Source organism: Vipera berus, assembly GCF_964194415.1.
Source record: "Vipera berus genome assembly, chromosome: 1".
Taxonomy (NCBI): Eukaryota; Metazoa; Chordata; class Lepidosauria; order Squamata; family Viperidae; genus Vipera; species Vipera berus.
The window spans coordinates 22,994,631-23,009,928 of NC_138202.1; the positions used below are offsets into that span (position 1 = coordinate 22,994,631).

Below are 15,298 nucleotides of genomic sequence, written 5' to 3' on the forward strand. Positions count from 1 at the left end.
GCCACAAAAAGAGAAAAGCCATTTTCACCCCCAAGCTATGATGCCCTGCCATCAAATAAATAAATCTGAGGGTTTGCAAAGCCCTTTTCTCCCCACTAAATAAAAAGAAATAAGCAGCTCTAATTTACCTCATTTATGTTTTGATCTTGATCCTGCTCCTCCTGGAAGAATAAAAAACAAAACAAAACAAAAAAAATATCAGACTTGAGTCAAGACAGAGAGAAAGGGAGAAACACAACCTGCGGGATTCCATTCAATCTTATTAAATATACAATTAAAAACAAAAGGGGATATGATTCAACTTCCCTAGCTACAACACTACTATTAGTATTATCTTATGTTACAGAAAGAAATAACAAAAACCTAAAATACAATCTATAACAGGACAGAGTATAAAAAACTGTACATATAAGATCTGTCGGGTTTTTTAGTAAACTGTCATTCAGTCCTCAGCGTTATATTCATGTATCTTCCAAAAATCTTTTTATTAGGATTAACGATAATCTCAGTAAAGCATCTCTCTACTTATTAGTACATATCTTAACCGCAGCAAGACTGCCATATGCCCAAAAATGGAAAAGAAAGGAAACACCCACTGAAGAAGAAATAATAGATACAATTTTATCCTGCGCTGAAATGGACAGGTTAACCCTAGAGATCAAAAATAAGAATGAAACGGAGTATTATGAAATTTGGTAAAATTTGTACAATTGGTTAGAGTTAAGGAGGATCGCTGAGATGAACATTGTTTGATTGGTTGATAACGTAAGGATTTTTTATTAGCATCTATATAATGGACATTCAATCTTATTTTGAGTGCCCAGAAACTTGACACTTTCGGATTCCCTCACAACTGCTGTCTTCTGCTCTTAATTCAGGTGCTTTGCTTTTCACGTAAAATGAATTTTATAGCTTTCTGTTTTTCCTTGCTTAGCTGTTTGTTTATTTAATGTTTCAATTTACATGGCTATCCATGAATTTCTAGATTCTGGTAAAATGACTCATCAGTTACAAGTTATATAATCAAAGCATGGGCTCAGCCTCACCTCCTGACCCCAGATTTGGCCAGCAAAACGAACTTCATAAGGCCTTATGAAAGGCCAACAGGTCAGGGCTAAACTGATCTCCAATGTTTATCAATTGTTCCAACTCTCTGCCTACTTATAAACTGTTAGGTTCATTTTCTAATAGGAAAACACTGTCTGTATTATCACTCCCTCTAACAACAAACCAAGTTACCGCATGCTAACAGAAATAGAACCCAAATAGCACCACAAAGAAATAACGGAGGGATGAACCCTTTAAAACAATAATAAAGGGGCAAAGGACTGACAGCTGCCTATATGATGACTAAACTTATTTGACAATCTGTCACTCTGGAAAAGAAATAAAATTAGGAGAGCTAACATGCTTCTCCCTATAAAAGGTAAAGGTAAAGTTTCCCCCGCACATGCGTGCTAGTCGTTTCCGACTCTAGGGGCCGGTGCTCATCTCTGTTTCAAAGCCAAAGAGCCAGCGCTTGTCCGAGGACGTCTCCGTGGTCATGTGGCCGGCATGACTAGACGCCAAAGGCGCACGGAACGCTGTTACCTTCCCACCGTAGTGGTCCCTATTTTTCTACTTGCATTTTTACGTGCTTTCGAACTGCTAGGTTGGCAGAAGCTGGGACGAGTAACAGACGCTCACTCTGTTACGTGGCACTCGGGATTCGACCCGCCAAACTGCCGACCTTCTGATCGACAAGCTCAGCGTCCTAACCCACTGAGCCACCACGTCCCTTATGCTTCTCCCTATACTAAATACTAAATATCATGACTAATTGAGAGAGGCCAGCCTAATTCTGAATATAAATTCTTGTCTGCTGCAAAGTTTTCACTTTGCTTTTGTGGTGTGACTTCAAACAGGATCTCACCACATCCTATTACGCAATGAATCTGCCTTCTGCAGCTCGCTGTGAGAAAGACAAACTGACCACATCAGTTCAAAAGCAGCTAACCATTTGTTTCTCGTAACAACTTACCAAATGAAGACACAGATTTAGCCATGAAAGCCAGAGTGCTCTTTGGATAATCCCCAGCAAGTGCTATTCAGTGTTCCTATATATGGAAGTTCTACTCTGCTGCCGTAGCCAGGTGGCCCAATTCTCCATGAATTTGTTACTCTAAAATAACTGATCTATAAACTTTCAGCTGATTTATGTGTGCCACTCACAGCAATGCTGGGTGAAAGGCAAGCATGTGATTGGTTTGCTTCCCTGGCATGTCTCTAGTGAGAAACTCTACAATCCAAGGTCTTTACACGGGCCTGCATATTGCCCTAACAGGAGACCTAGCCTGTACAGCCTGCCCTGCACACACAACTGATGAACAAAATGGCGAAGAAGTGTTGGGAATACAAGCCAGGAAAATGTTCCACAATTGCTTTATTAATCATTCTACCTTGTCATCCAAATGTTCATCCAAAGCAGCACCCTCTAACTCAGGGATTAATTCTCCTATCCTGGCACCCTGGCCAGGCTTCTGGTCCCTCCTCTGTTTCTGGCACTGTTTCTTGGTGGATTCTTGATTCGTTTTTCCTTTTTTGGTTTTCTTGGGTTTCTCTTCTTTGTTTGACCCTGCAGACTGGATGTCATGGTTCCGATTAATGAGACAGTTCAAACAACATTCGGGCATTGTTTTATCTAAAAAGTCTTAATAAGGAAACAAAGCATTGGCACTCATGGATGGATGCCAGAATCTGAATTCTCCTCCCTCTGACACCCCACATCATACTGAATCTCCCTCCCTTATTCACACGTCATAAATCACATTTACCAAACAATTTAACACACAAAGTTTCACTTCCCTTCTGAAGCAGCTCCCTATCTTATCAAAACATCTGGATTGCATTTCTCCCCCGTTTTCGTGATTCAAAACCCAACAGTTAAAGCTGCTTTTTATATTGTCAGTGCAAAAACATGTCAATATTTGCAGGATTGACACTGGATTTGGCAGACCAAAAGGATCAAAAGACAAATTTCATATTATATTTAAGGTGTGGGGGGGAGAGAGCCAACCCTATTTTTGCCTTACTCCCAACAGCTTCATGATCAGCTCCCGGTCCTCATCATCTTGATCCTTGTATTTCTCCTTGATTTTTTTCAGCTTGCTCTGCAGGCAAAAACAGAAGGGAGCGAAATTGAAAAGTCTCCTCACAAACCGCCTTTCTTAACCTGCCATGTTACACTTCAGCCACAATAATATCCACAGTTAATATAGCTTTGTCATATATTTGTCATATATCTTCTATGGTCTTCACATTGTGAAATGCAGACATTCTCAAGGAGTTTTGACTGAATTTAAGCATCGAAGAACTCAATCCGTGGGGGTTTTTCGGCAACATTCGCCTGTTTACACAGATTACTCAGAAAGGTTGCAGTGATATCTGAAATGTCCAGGTAAAAGGCCAGGTGACCCTGCAGAATTGCACCATTAAGAAGAATAAAGAGCTTTTGATCTCAGCACACACAAATTACAAACAGCCTGAACTGGCTTTCCCCATCATGAGGCCTTCCAAAGGAGGTACAATTATTTGGAACTGTATTTCTATCATATTTGGGCGATGTTGGATTGTAGACGTCTGGCATAGTTTCTTGCTGAACTCTCAGTACTCCCAAGAATCTTTAGTTTGGCCCACCTGGCTGATCAGGCTACCTGAGAAGTATCCAATATGCACGCAGTTCAGCTTACCTTTTGTCTCCTCTTCACGGGCTGCTGTGTACCAGCGCTCTTACAATCACTGGGAGAAAGCTGGAGCTGAGGAGAATTATCTTCATCCTTCCCTTTGGGAAGATCAGAATCATCCTGGTCGTTCGGTGGCTTCTTTTTCTTCAGCTCCCTAAGAAAAAGAAGAATTCCGTCCAATTTCTGCCAGCTAGCTGATTTATTTCCAAATATCAAGGATACCCCACTCTTAGAAGAGAGGGGAAGAAGAAGACCTCAGGCTGGCAACAGCAGCCACAAACACACTCTCTTGCCATTGTGGGACTCCGTACTACATAAACCTCTTTGGGAAGGCAAAAAGGCAAGACAAAGGAGCCTCAAGGGCCATTTAGGAGTAAGCATGCATCTTGCAATAGCTGTAACTATCCAGACAGTTGTAAAACTGCCTCTTAGAGCTAAATGTAAATCAGTATATCTCAACCGTGGCAACTTTAAGATGTGTGCACTTCAACTCCTTTGCTGGCTAAGGAATTCTAGGAGTTGAAATCCATACATCTTAAATTGCCAAGACTGAGAAATACTTCTCTAAATCTTCTGTCTAGACCTCCTCACCTCCTCTCCTTGGCCGAGAGATGTCTCCGCCCCTGAGACTTGCTGTCACCCTACAAAAGAAAAGAAGAGTTGACTCTAGCAGTTTCTGCAGGATGAGCTGCAGCCAACAGTCTTCCACCAATAGCAACAAAGAGCTCACCAAACTTGAGATGTTATCTTTCAAAGCAAATTTCAGCTGTGATCTACAATAGAGAAGAAAGTTGGGGGTTTTTACAAGAACAGTCCAGTGAAAATGAAGTTTATTTGTTAAATATATTTGTAAGGTAAAGGTAAAGGTTTCCCCGCACATGCGTGCTAGTCGTTTCCGACTCTAGGGGCCGGTGCTCATCTCCGTTTCAAAGCCAAAGAGTCAGCGCTTGTCCCAGGACGTCTCCGTGGTCATGTGGCCATGACTAGACGTCAAAGGTGCACGGAACGCTGTTACCTTCCCACCGTAGTGGTCCCTATTTTTCTACTTGCATTTTTACGTGCTTTCGACTGCTAGGTTGGCAGAAGCTGGGACGAGTAACAGGCGCTCACTCTGTTATGCGGCACTCAGGATTCGACCCGCCAAACTGCCGACCATCTGGTCGACAAGCTCAGTATCCTAACCCACTGAGCCACCGCGTCCCTTAAATATATTTGTACAGCCACTTATTTACCAAAAGGAGCTGAGTGGCAAACAAAAATACTATACAGTATAATTATTTAAAAGAATAAATTATGCTGAGGTCCTGTTAAAACTCACATCCATCCACCAACCAATCTGTGTCAGCTCTGTCAACATTCTGGCCCCCGAACCTGGGAGAAAGTCACGTCTTATCCTGAGGGCCAAAATGGCTGGAGCCAAATGCAAGCAAGAGGCCCATGTTTCCCTATGTGAAAGCAGCTGACTCCCAACATTTACGTAAGAAGGCAGAAGATACTTTTTAAACTTTCTTATATTTGCATTGACTTTTCTTACAGTTCTTTGTATACTTCCATTACAAAATGTAGATATTGGTGCCCACTGTGTCAGTTATAACACTAAAGCTCTTATGTTCTTAGAACATGTGATTCGGCCACCGTAGATCCTGTATACCTTTGACAGACATTGTTTCCCATCCTATACTGTACCATTCTTTCAGATTTATTTACTTATGTAATATGTCCCACATTTACAAAAGTGACTCAGGGCAGTGTGTAATAGTTAAAAACAGCAATTCAACAGTAACTAGAATGCCCCAAATCACAAACCTAAACCAATACATAAAAAAAAATGAACGTTAGTTCCAAATTGTCAACCTATTTGAACAGCTTATTTTTTTAATGTACAGACATTATGCTCATTATACTCCTATTCATCCTGAATAAGAAGCAAAATTATTAAGGCAGAGGACTGTGGGAAGAACTGGGAAAACATTTCAGGAGAGCAGTGACAAAGACTAATGCCCAAATTTCACACTCATATTTGGCTCATATTCAAAATATAGTTTTGCGAATATAGTTCTGCTTTCTATTACCTTTGGGACTGAAGATGTGAAAGATCAATGGTTGTGTCTGGAAAAAGTATCTCTGAAGCATTCCTTGCCAGTTCCTCATTGTCTTCCTCTTCCTCCAAAACCTCATTCTCTTCCTCAGACGATCCTTCCATGACCAAGGCATCCCCTGCCCCATTCCCATCACACTCTTCGTTATGTATTTCAGCAAAATGTTCTTCAATTTCAGGTTTCTCTTGGTTCTCCTCTTTATGGGCATCATCATCATCATCATCACTGCTGGTTTCATCTCCCTCTGGTGCATCTTGGTAAAAAGCCAAAGAAGGAACACATATCCAGTTGCGCTCATGATTAAAGTCAGGCAAGCAAACAGTCTTTGGAATTTAAAAGGAAGAAAAACATATTAACTGAAGAGGAGGACAAGATTTGCCTGAGAGGATCAAGAGAAGAGCAAGATCTCAAAGGAAGAGGACTTCACCTTGGAAAGACCCCGTCTGTGGAAGGCTTCACTTTAGAGCAGGGGTGTCAAACTCAATTTCATTGAGGGCCGCATCAGCATTGCGGTTGCCCTCAAGGGGCTGGGTGGGTATGGCCAGGGTGGGCGTGGCCTACTGGGTGGGCGTGGCTAAAGTGCGTATGGCCTACTGGGTGGGCATGGCCAGCTCTACATCGTTCGCATCAAGGGTGCCTATGGGGGCCTGGGCAGGACAGATCTGAGGGTTTCTAGCAGAAGGAGGGTCTCTGGGCCAGGGCCAAGGCAGTGGGGGCCGTTCCCTCACTGTTTCCAGGATGGCTTCGCGGGCCGCATGAAACCACTTCGCGGGCCGGACCTGGTCCCCAGGCCTTGTGTTTGACATGTCTGCTTTAGAGGAATCAATAGAGCTTACTGGTCTCTTTTCTAGCAGGCCAGGCATGAAAAGAAAATTCCCAGCAGAAGAAATGGCACCATGTATAAATGGAAGCCCAGACTCAGAAACATAACTTTCTTTGGCAGCACTAGGTTAAAACATACCCAAGGGCTCCATTTCTTCTGCTGCCAGCTCACTGGTGGCACTGGTCACGGTCTCCATGTCTTCATCTTGCACTTTGATTTTCCGTTCACCCCTGTGTCTCCAAACACAGGATTCGTCCACCTGGAGACGGATAAAGAAAGTCGTGTCTTCCTTAGATACAGGCAGAGCTCTCAGCAGCTGACTGGTCACCTCACAGAAAAAAAATAAAAATAAAAAAGGGGGGAAGAAATACCTGGACCAGAAACTCCAACTGACAGACTAAGACCATAGCTTTTAAGAAGAGAATGGAGAGCCGTCTGTCTGAAGTGCTGTAGGGTTTTCTGCTTGAGCAGGGGGTTGGAGAAGAAGGCCTTCAAGGTCCCTTCCAACTCTGATTTTCTGTTTGGAAAGGATCTTAAATTCAAGCTTAACCTAAAGTGAAATGCATTTTGTGTCTGAAATATACAGGTTTTGAGAAAGGAGACTGGGCTAACTTTTCTTCCTAAAAAAATATATATCAAAAAATCATCACGGACTCAAATCTGTTAGGAAGTTATGGATGGAGCCTATTCTAAAGCCTTGTTATCATGCAAGAGAGTTTTAATCAGGTTCTGTTGATTGATCCTTCCTTCCCCAACGGTTCTTTAAAATAACCAAACTTCCTTCAATTCACACATAGGGTCAGATTTCAAAAGAGACCGCACTAAAATTAACAAAGGCTATTTTAAAACGCATTACAGTCTGGAATATGTCTCTCTCTCTCGCTCTGTGTGTGTGTGTGTGTGTGTGTGTACACGTGTGCACATGTATGTGCGTGTGCACCCACACAAGTGGGAGAGAAATACAACAAATGTAATTGAACAGACACACGTACATGAATTTGCAAGCAGCTAAGGCTGCTTTTACAAAACGTTATAAAACCCTCTGTGAACATACTGAAAAACATAAAGGTACAGGCATATAAAGCTTAATAAAAACAAAAGATTTTACATTGGAAACAACAAAAAGGAACAAAGCACTACAGCTTTGTGGACGTCTGGTACACACAAGTGAAAGCTGCTAGGATTTCATTGAAATCACAACTACAACCTCACTTTCCTGGACGAGAAAATATTCTCTCTCCCAAAGGCAAGCTAGTAAGCAGCAGAGTCGAATACTTGAGAGGTCACACCTTGCATCTCATTTCTATACATCCCTAAAGAAGAAGCAACAACATAAGGGCACACAGTACCTTAAATAAGAAACTGAAGCCCATCATAAGATAAGAAGGGGGAAGAAAATTCTTTTTTCCTGGAGGAAAAGAAAAGAAAAGAAATTAGATCATAAGAGGTTTCCATAAAAAAAAGCAAATTCAGCTTCTTTAGAACATTAATATGAAGTCCGGTTCATAATTTCCCCTTCCCGCCGAACTCGGCTATGTGCACAACAGCCATCCTGGGTTGGGAAATGTCTCCTTGGAGATCTTACCTCTGATCATGAAGCTTCCAGTTGTCAGATATTCTCCAGTGGGAGCAGTTTTAGACACCTGCATGGAGGTTACCCAGATGATTAAACACCAATAACATCATACGCATCAAAGAGGGACCACAAAGGTTACCTTATCATAAAAGAAGTGGGAATGAGGGTTGGACATGTAACAGAAATGAAAGCCAGATTTTTCGGAAGAACTGTCCAACAAATGTTAACAGATCCACTAAGGGTTGCCATATAATGTGTTGGGATTCGAGAAGGGGGAACTACTAATTAAGCAACTGGAACTTTCATCCCTGGTGATTTCCAACAATTCCGTAGCTTTCAGGGAACACCCACCCCCCACACACATATACACACAAATCTGGAAAAACTTCTATGAAAAGCTTTTTACTTCTGAGACCAGTACTACAGGAGCAACACAATTAAGTCCGTTGTCACTTGTCTCAATAAGTTAATGTTCTCGATGTATTGGACTATTTATTCCTTTATTGTTTCATTTACATTCTGTCTTTCCTTTGGAAGTAGATCAGGTGTCTCCAACCTTGGCAACTTTATGGACTTATGGACTTCAACTCCCAAAATTCTGGGAGCTGAAGTCCACAAGTCTTAAATTTGCCAAGATTGGAGACCCCTGATGTAGATAACACTATATCAAGTGGGAGGTCTCCCTTAATAATATCCCCAATTAGCCACCTTATGAAGTAGGATAGGCCAAGAAAGAGACAAGACATCTGTGAGATTGGCCGAAATTCAGCCAATGAGCTAGGTTGTTGAATGAAGATTTGAATATAATCTTCCCTACTAAATTTAACCCCTAACTGTATGCTGGTTGGAGGATGACTGGAACTGTACATCAGCATCTTTGGGAAAGGCTTCAGATTGAAAACAGGCCAATCTGTTGTAAAAAAAGCACCCTATTATTCTACGGCCCTGTGCAGCCCTGGCAGAATGCTCCTGGAGCAGAGGCTACTTGATCATCTGCACAGTTATGTAGATGCAAAATCTTATTGTCTGTGAAAAAGGAAAACGAAGCAAATTCCTTTTGTAACAGGAAGAGCACAAATAGAGGTAAACTTAATCAGGACAGCACAGAAAAAGCCAGAAGTAGCCTTGACTAGATCTGCATGCCAGCACAGGAGAGCAGGAATGCATGATAAAGAACTAAAGTCAAAAAAGCCACAGCTCTGTAAGCAATTACTGTAGGAAGTTATGGTAGTCTTGCAATTATTCAGTGTTAAAAAAATATTTTTGTTATGTTCCAAAACAAGGCCTCTGTAGAATCCCCAGTAAAATGTTTCATTTCTTAAAATCAAGTCAGACCCTTAGATAAAGCAGCTGCCCATGACTTCATTACCTGATTATGATACACCCACCAGGCGCTAGTGATGACCCGAGCATCCCAGGCTGCGCTGTAACACAGGGCCATTGTGCCTGCCTCAGTGAGTGTCCGTGGAGGGATACGATCTCCTGAAACAGCAAGACCAAAAGTTGGCCACTATTACAGACTTTCGCCACCAACTTGACTTTTAACTATTCTTTGTGCTAAATCCCCCAAAAGTCAGGACGGGAGGGGTTAAAGAACATTTACTAGGAGCTGTACTTGTTTTTAAACTGCAGTCAAGAAAAAAAAGACACTAATTTGACTTAAGAAATCTGCCCTCTGGAAAGTAGAAGAGAAAATAAACCTAGACCATGGAGCTCCTTATTTGACAGCATTTGGGATGGTGAACATTTAGGTGTATGAATTATTCTAAAATCCTTGATAAGCCTGAAAAAGTGATATCCTGAAAGAGCCATGCCCAATGTCTTTTTGTTTTTGACCATAGCAAATTGTTATGAAATTTATTGTGCAGAGGTCTCCTTGTGCTACCAAAGAGTTGCACAGACAAGGAAGGGCACTGAGAGCAGTAAAAGTCACACACAGAAATACACTGAGTTCTAAAAGCAAAAAGTATTTTACTTTGAGGTGGTGTAAAAACAAAAATGCACAGTCAAAAATAAACAGTCCAAGTCATACACAATAGCAACAGTCCAAGGAGTAATCCAAACTACAAAGTCTTCTTACCGGTCCAGAGGTCAATACACAGTTCAGGTTTACAACAGTAGTAAACCAACAGCAGAGCAAAAACAGTAATAGTAGAAAGCAGTGAATTCAGAGAGAGAAAGAAGCTACGTTCCTAGCTTCCTCTTATGGCCATGAGAACACTTACACACCCATTGGCCAATTAACAACTTAAAGACATAGCATTATGGTTAATATATTTTCAACCCAACATTGTAGGCTAACACCATATGCCTAACATTCTCCCCTTTGGGTAGAATAATATATAACTCTTACAATCTTATGCACATTCTTTCACAATTAGCATTGTGTTTCACAGCTCTTTGTACCTTCGTAAAATGGTCTGCAATATTTACATCAGATGGACAATACTCTAACTGTATTAATTTATCTTTGACACATTGTCTGACATTTAAATAACGAAGATCAGTATGTTTAGATCTTGTTCTTACTGCAGCATTATTAGCCATCTTTATCGCAGCTTGATTGTCCTCATACACAATAAATGGATCATTTACATTTAAACCCATATCTAACAATAATTGTTTGTACACTAGCAGTTCTGTACATAACACTGATAGACATGAAAATTCAGCCTCCATTGTAGATAAGCTTATGTGTTTTTGTCTGATGGACTTCCATCCAATCAAAGAATCACCCAACATTACAGCCAACCCTGAGGTAGATTTACGACTGTTTGTATCAGAGGCAAAACTCGCATCTGCATATGCAGTAAGGATTAACTCACGATTTGGCTCTAGATATAACGAGTAGTGAATAGTCTGCTTCAAATACCTTAATACTCGTTTAGCTGATTGCCAGTGTCTAACAGTTGGATTATTGTTGTACCTAGCTAATTGATTTACACAGTAAGAAATATCAGGTCTAGTCCAATTACTCAGATACATAAGACTTCCTATCAAAGATTGGTACATAGTCTTATCAAATACAGGACTCTCAACATTAGTGTCCTTAAAATCCATAGCCATCGGAGTTTTAGCTGGTTTACACATTTCCATATTGTATCTCTTTAATAACTGAGATATTTTACTGGCTTGTGACACCTTAAAACCCCTATTCGTTTTCACAATATCTAACCCCAAATAGTGGCTTATTTTCCCAAGATTTCTAATTGTGAATTTATTTTGCAATCTTGAAATGATAGTTTGTGCTTCTAACTCAGTTTTTGTTATTATTGCAATATCATCTGTGAATAATAAGAGAAAAGATAATGCTCCGTTGTGTTCTCTTCTAAACAAACAAGGATCAGCATTACTGGCTACAAAACCTATTGCACTTAACTCATTAACTATACATTTGTTCCACTCATAGCCTGATTGTTTCAATCCATAGAGGCTTTTCTTTAACTCCCAACAATCATGGTCTCTATCACTGGTCAATCCTGGTGGTATTCTTAAATAAATAGTATGTTGCAATGGAGCATGTAGATATGCAGTTTCAACATCTACATGGTTAACCATATATTGGTTTTTAGCTGCCCATACTAAAGCTGCTCTTAAAGTAGTTGCCCTTAGACTGGGTGCAAACACTTCGTCATAATCCTTAGTAGTTTGGGCAAAACCTTGTGCAACCAAACGTGCCTTATGGGTTACAGTCCCGTCTACACCTTTCTTTATCTTATATATCCATTTACAACCTATAGCTTGCTCACCAGGTGGCAGTTTTGCATTCTGATAAACCTTAAGATTCTGCAAAGACTTCAACTCCCTGTTCATTGCAGCTTTCCATGATGCTTGTTCCTTTTCAGGATACATCCTGATCTCATCATAGTTAGATGGCTCTACACTAACTTGACATACTATACTAGCTTCATAGCGATCAGGTGGATGTCTGATACGCGTTGAACGCCAAGGAATTACAGGGCTTTGAGTTTCTGTCTCCTTTCCTTCCTCTGATTCCTCTTTTATCTCCCCTATCTCCTCTTCATCTTTTATATTTACAGGAGATGCATTATCATTACTAGTTACGTTATCAGAGGAGTCCTCAAACACTAGAGGATCAGTATTAACAGCTTCTTGCTCTAACCTATCCCAACCAACGTGCTCAAGGAATTTTGCACTAGCACTGTTATATACATTAGTTGTGCCTCGTTCCCAGAAACGATAGGATCTGTGATTAGCTTCATAACCTACGAAGTATAATTGCCTAGCCCTATGTTGGCCTTTACTCCTGAGTTGTGCAGGAATGTGGACCCAAGCTGGGGTGCCAAACGTGTGCAGGTAATCAAGGTTTGGTCTTCTACCATGCCATATTGTATATGGTATTTTACCAGTAGAAGTATTAACAACTATATTCAGAACATGGTTTGCACATTTTGCTGCCTCCCCCCACAGTCTATCTGTTAAGCCAGAATCTCTTAACATAGTTCTAATCATGGCTTGTAACGTTTGCCCACGTCTCTCAACAAAAGCATTATGTTGAGGTCTATAAGGGGCTGAACGTTTATGCTCAATGCCAGCTGATTGTAGCATATCAACAAAACACTTATTTGTAAATTCAGTACCATTATCAGTAATTATGCACTGAACCTTTCTCTTTGTTTTTCTCTCCACGAACTTCAGCCAGTTTGCAAATTGTTGGAAAGTATCTGCCTTTGACTTAAGCAGATAACAAAAACCATATCTAGAGTAGTGGTCCAATATACTTAAAATATAACATGACCCTCCTAAACTTGGTTTCATGGGTCCAATTAAATCAGCAAACACAACTTCCAAAGGTACAGTTGTTTTGAAGCCGTTTATCCTGTTTGCAGGAGTTGCCTTGCTCTTTTCCTGATTACAGGCATTGCAATTCAAATACTTACTACATGGCTTCAGTTTAACTCCCTCTACTAATTCCACTGTTTTACGTAGTGAGTTAAAGTTTACATGCCCTAACCGCCTATGCAATAAATGTATACATTCATCATGTGGCTTCTTGTTCTCACATATTGAGTTAGCTTTAACTGTACTAACCTGGTTACTTGTGAGAACGAATAAACCATTTTTCAAATTAGCAGTTACACAGGTTCCATTCCTCTCAATAGTGCATTGCTCCCCTCTGAATGTTACCACAAACCCAACCTTAACCAATTCCCTTACAGATAACAAGTTGAATCTTAGTTTAGGTATATATAACATAGGTAACTGTTCATCAATGCATGGACAATAGGAATTACCTTCACCAGAGGCCTTCATCCTCCAACCGTTTGCTAGTGAAACATATTGGTTGCTGTTTTTCATATTAACAAACCTCTTTTTCACTTTAGTAATGCATTGTGAAGCCCCACTATCAACAACCCACAATTCATTGTTTCTGGATGTTGGTTCACCAGAAATAGCCAAACCAATGCCCTTCTTAGCCTTCCCACTGCTATTCACATTCTGTTTTTTACCCTTTCTACAGAATTTGGCTATATGCCCTCTAGCCCCACAAGAATAACATTTCTTGACGTTGTAAGCAGTGGTGAATTGCTGCTTCTCTCGTGGCTGTGTTTCTCTCAGCTGGTCTCTGTCACGCCTCCTTCTGGACTCTTCCAGCAATCTCCCAGTAATGTTAGTCAATGTCAGTTCCTCTCTGGTCAGGACTTCCAAAGAAGAAACATATCCATCATAACTCTCATCCAAAGATGACAGAATAATGTAGACCTGATGCAACTCTGAAAAAATCAGCTCCTTTTCATGAAGCTCTTGAAAAGTTGCCTTCATGTAATTTAAATGGGTCAGCATATCTCCATTCTTCTGCAAACGAGCCCTAAACAGCTTACGTGTAAGGTGTATATGTGCACCCACACTGTCACGAACATAAAGCCTTCGCAAAACATCCCAACACCTAGCAGCAGACTCCTCACCACGAATATGGACAAGCTGCTGGTCATTCAGTGTTAGTCCAATAATGCAAAGAGCTTTCTCGTTGCTTCGTTTAAAGTCGTCTAACTTCTTTGCATCCTCTTCGTCATCTGGATCCCAAGCAGTAGTATCTGGTGGGTTATTTACAACAGCCCATAGTCCTTCCTTGCGCAAAAGCAAGCAGCATTTTGTGGACCAGGAAACATAGTTTGTCCCATCCAACCGGGTTATCCAGGAGATGCCTGACAACTGTTCTTGTGCCATTTTACACCAAATACAAACTCAGCTAGGAATACTGTGTGTACTAACTCTCAGTACAGGCCTGGGCCCATAACCAGTGTTATGGAATTTGTTGTGCAGAGGTCTCCTTGTGCTACCAAAGAGTTGCACAGACAAGGAAGGGCACTGAGAGCAGTAAAAGTCACACACAGAAATACACTGAGTTCTAAAAGCAAAAAGTATTTTACTTTGAGGTGGTGTAAAAACAAAAATGCACAGTCAAAAATAAACAGTCCAAGTCATACACAATAGCAACAGTCCAAGGAGTAATCCAAACTACAAAGTCTTCTTACCGGTCCAGAGGTCAATACACAGTTCAGGTTTACAACAGTAGTAAACCAACAGCAGAGCAAAAACAGTAATAGTAGAAAGCAGTGAATTCAGAGAGAGAAAGAAGCTACGTTCCTAGCTTCCTCTTATGGCCATGAGAACACTTACACACCCATTGGCCAATTAACAACTTAAAGACATAGCATTATGGTTAATATATTTTCAACCCAACATTGTAGGCTAACACCATATGCCTAACACAAATGGTCTGGAATATTGCCCCAGGTTCAACTTTGCATGCTACGCTTAGAGGATGATGAGCACAGTTGGAAGAAAAGTCTAATCATATGCTTCAGGGCACTCAATAACCAATATGCCAAGCCCAAGTCCTACTAGTGGCCTCCAGTAACTGATATTCACAAGAATTTTTGAAGGTACGTACACTGTATAAAAGCTGCTCTGATTTTGTCAGAAGGAACGTTCAGATACAATATGATGAATAAAGAGGTCACTTTGTCTCAGCTTTCCCTGTCCTGATGCTCTTCAAAGGGGGTGGCTACAATTCCCATCACATGGGAGATGCATTGGAGGGGGGGGGAAAGCT

The 15,298-nt window shown here is 40.9% G+C and overlaps 1 protein-coding gene across 1 annotated transcript in view; it reads right to left on the reverse strand.

Moving 5' to 3' along the window:
• NEMF (nuclear export mediator factor) overlaps positions 1-15,298 on the reverse strand; it is a 42,719-nt gene that overhangs the window by 7,537 nt on the left and 19,884 nt on the right. The window contains exons 19-29 of the mRNA XM_081318051.1: positions 9,590-9,702; positions 8,230-8,287; positions 7,994-8,052; positions 6,783-6,903; positions 5,795-6,074; positions 4,453-4,495; positions 4,314-4,363; positions 3,729-3,876; positions 3,072-3,149; positions 2,439-2,621; positions 129-161 (exon numbers count right to left, since the gene is read on the reverse strand). Coding sequence (XP_081174177.1) covers positions 129-161; positions 2,439-2,621; positions 3,072-3,149; positions 3,729-3,876; positions 4,314-4,363; positions 4,453-4,495; positions 5,795-6,074; positions 6,783-6,903; positions 7,994-8,052; positions 8,230-8,287; positions 9,590-9,702 — 1,166 coding nt within the window. The remainder of the gene's footprint in view (positions 1-128; positions 162-2,438; positions 2,622-3,071; positions 3,150-3,728; positions 3,877-4,313; positions 4,364-4,452; positions 4,496-5,794; positions 6,075-6,782; positions 6,904-7,993; positions 8,053-8,229; positions 8,288-9,589; positions 9,703-15,298) is intronic.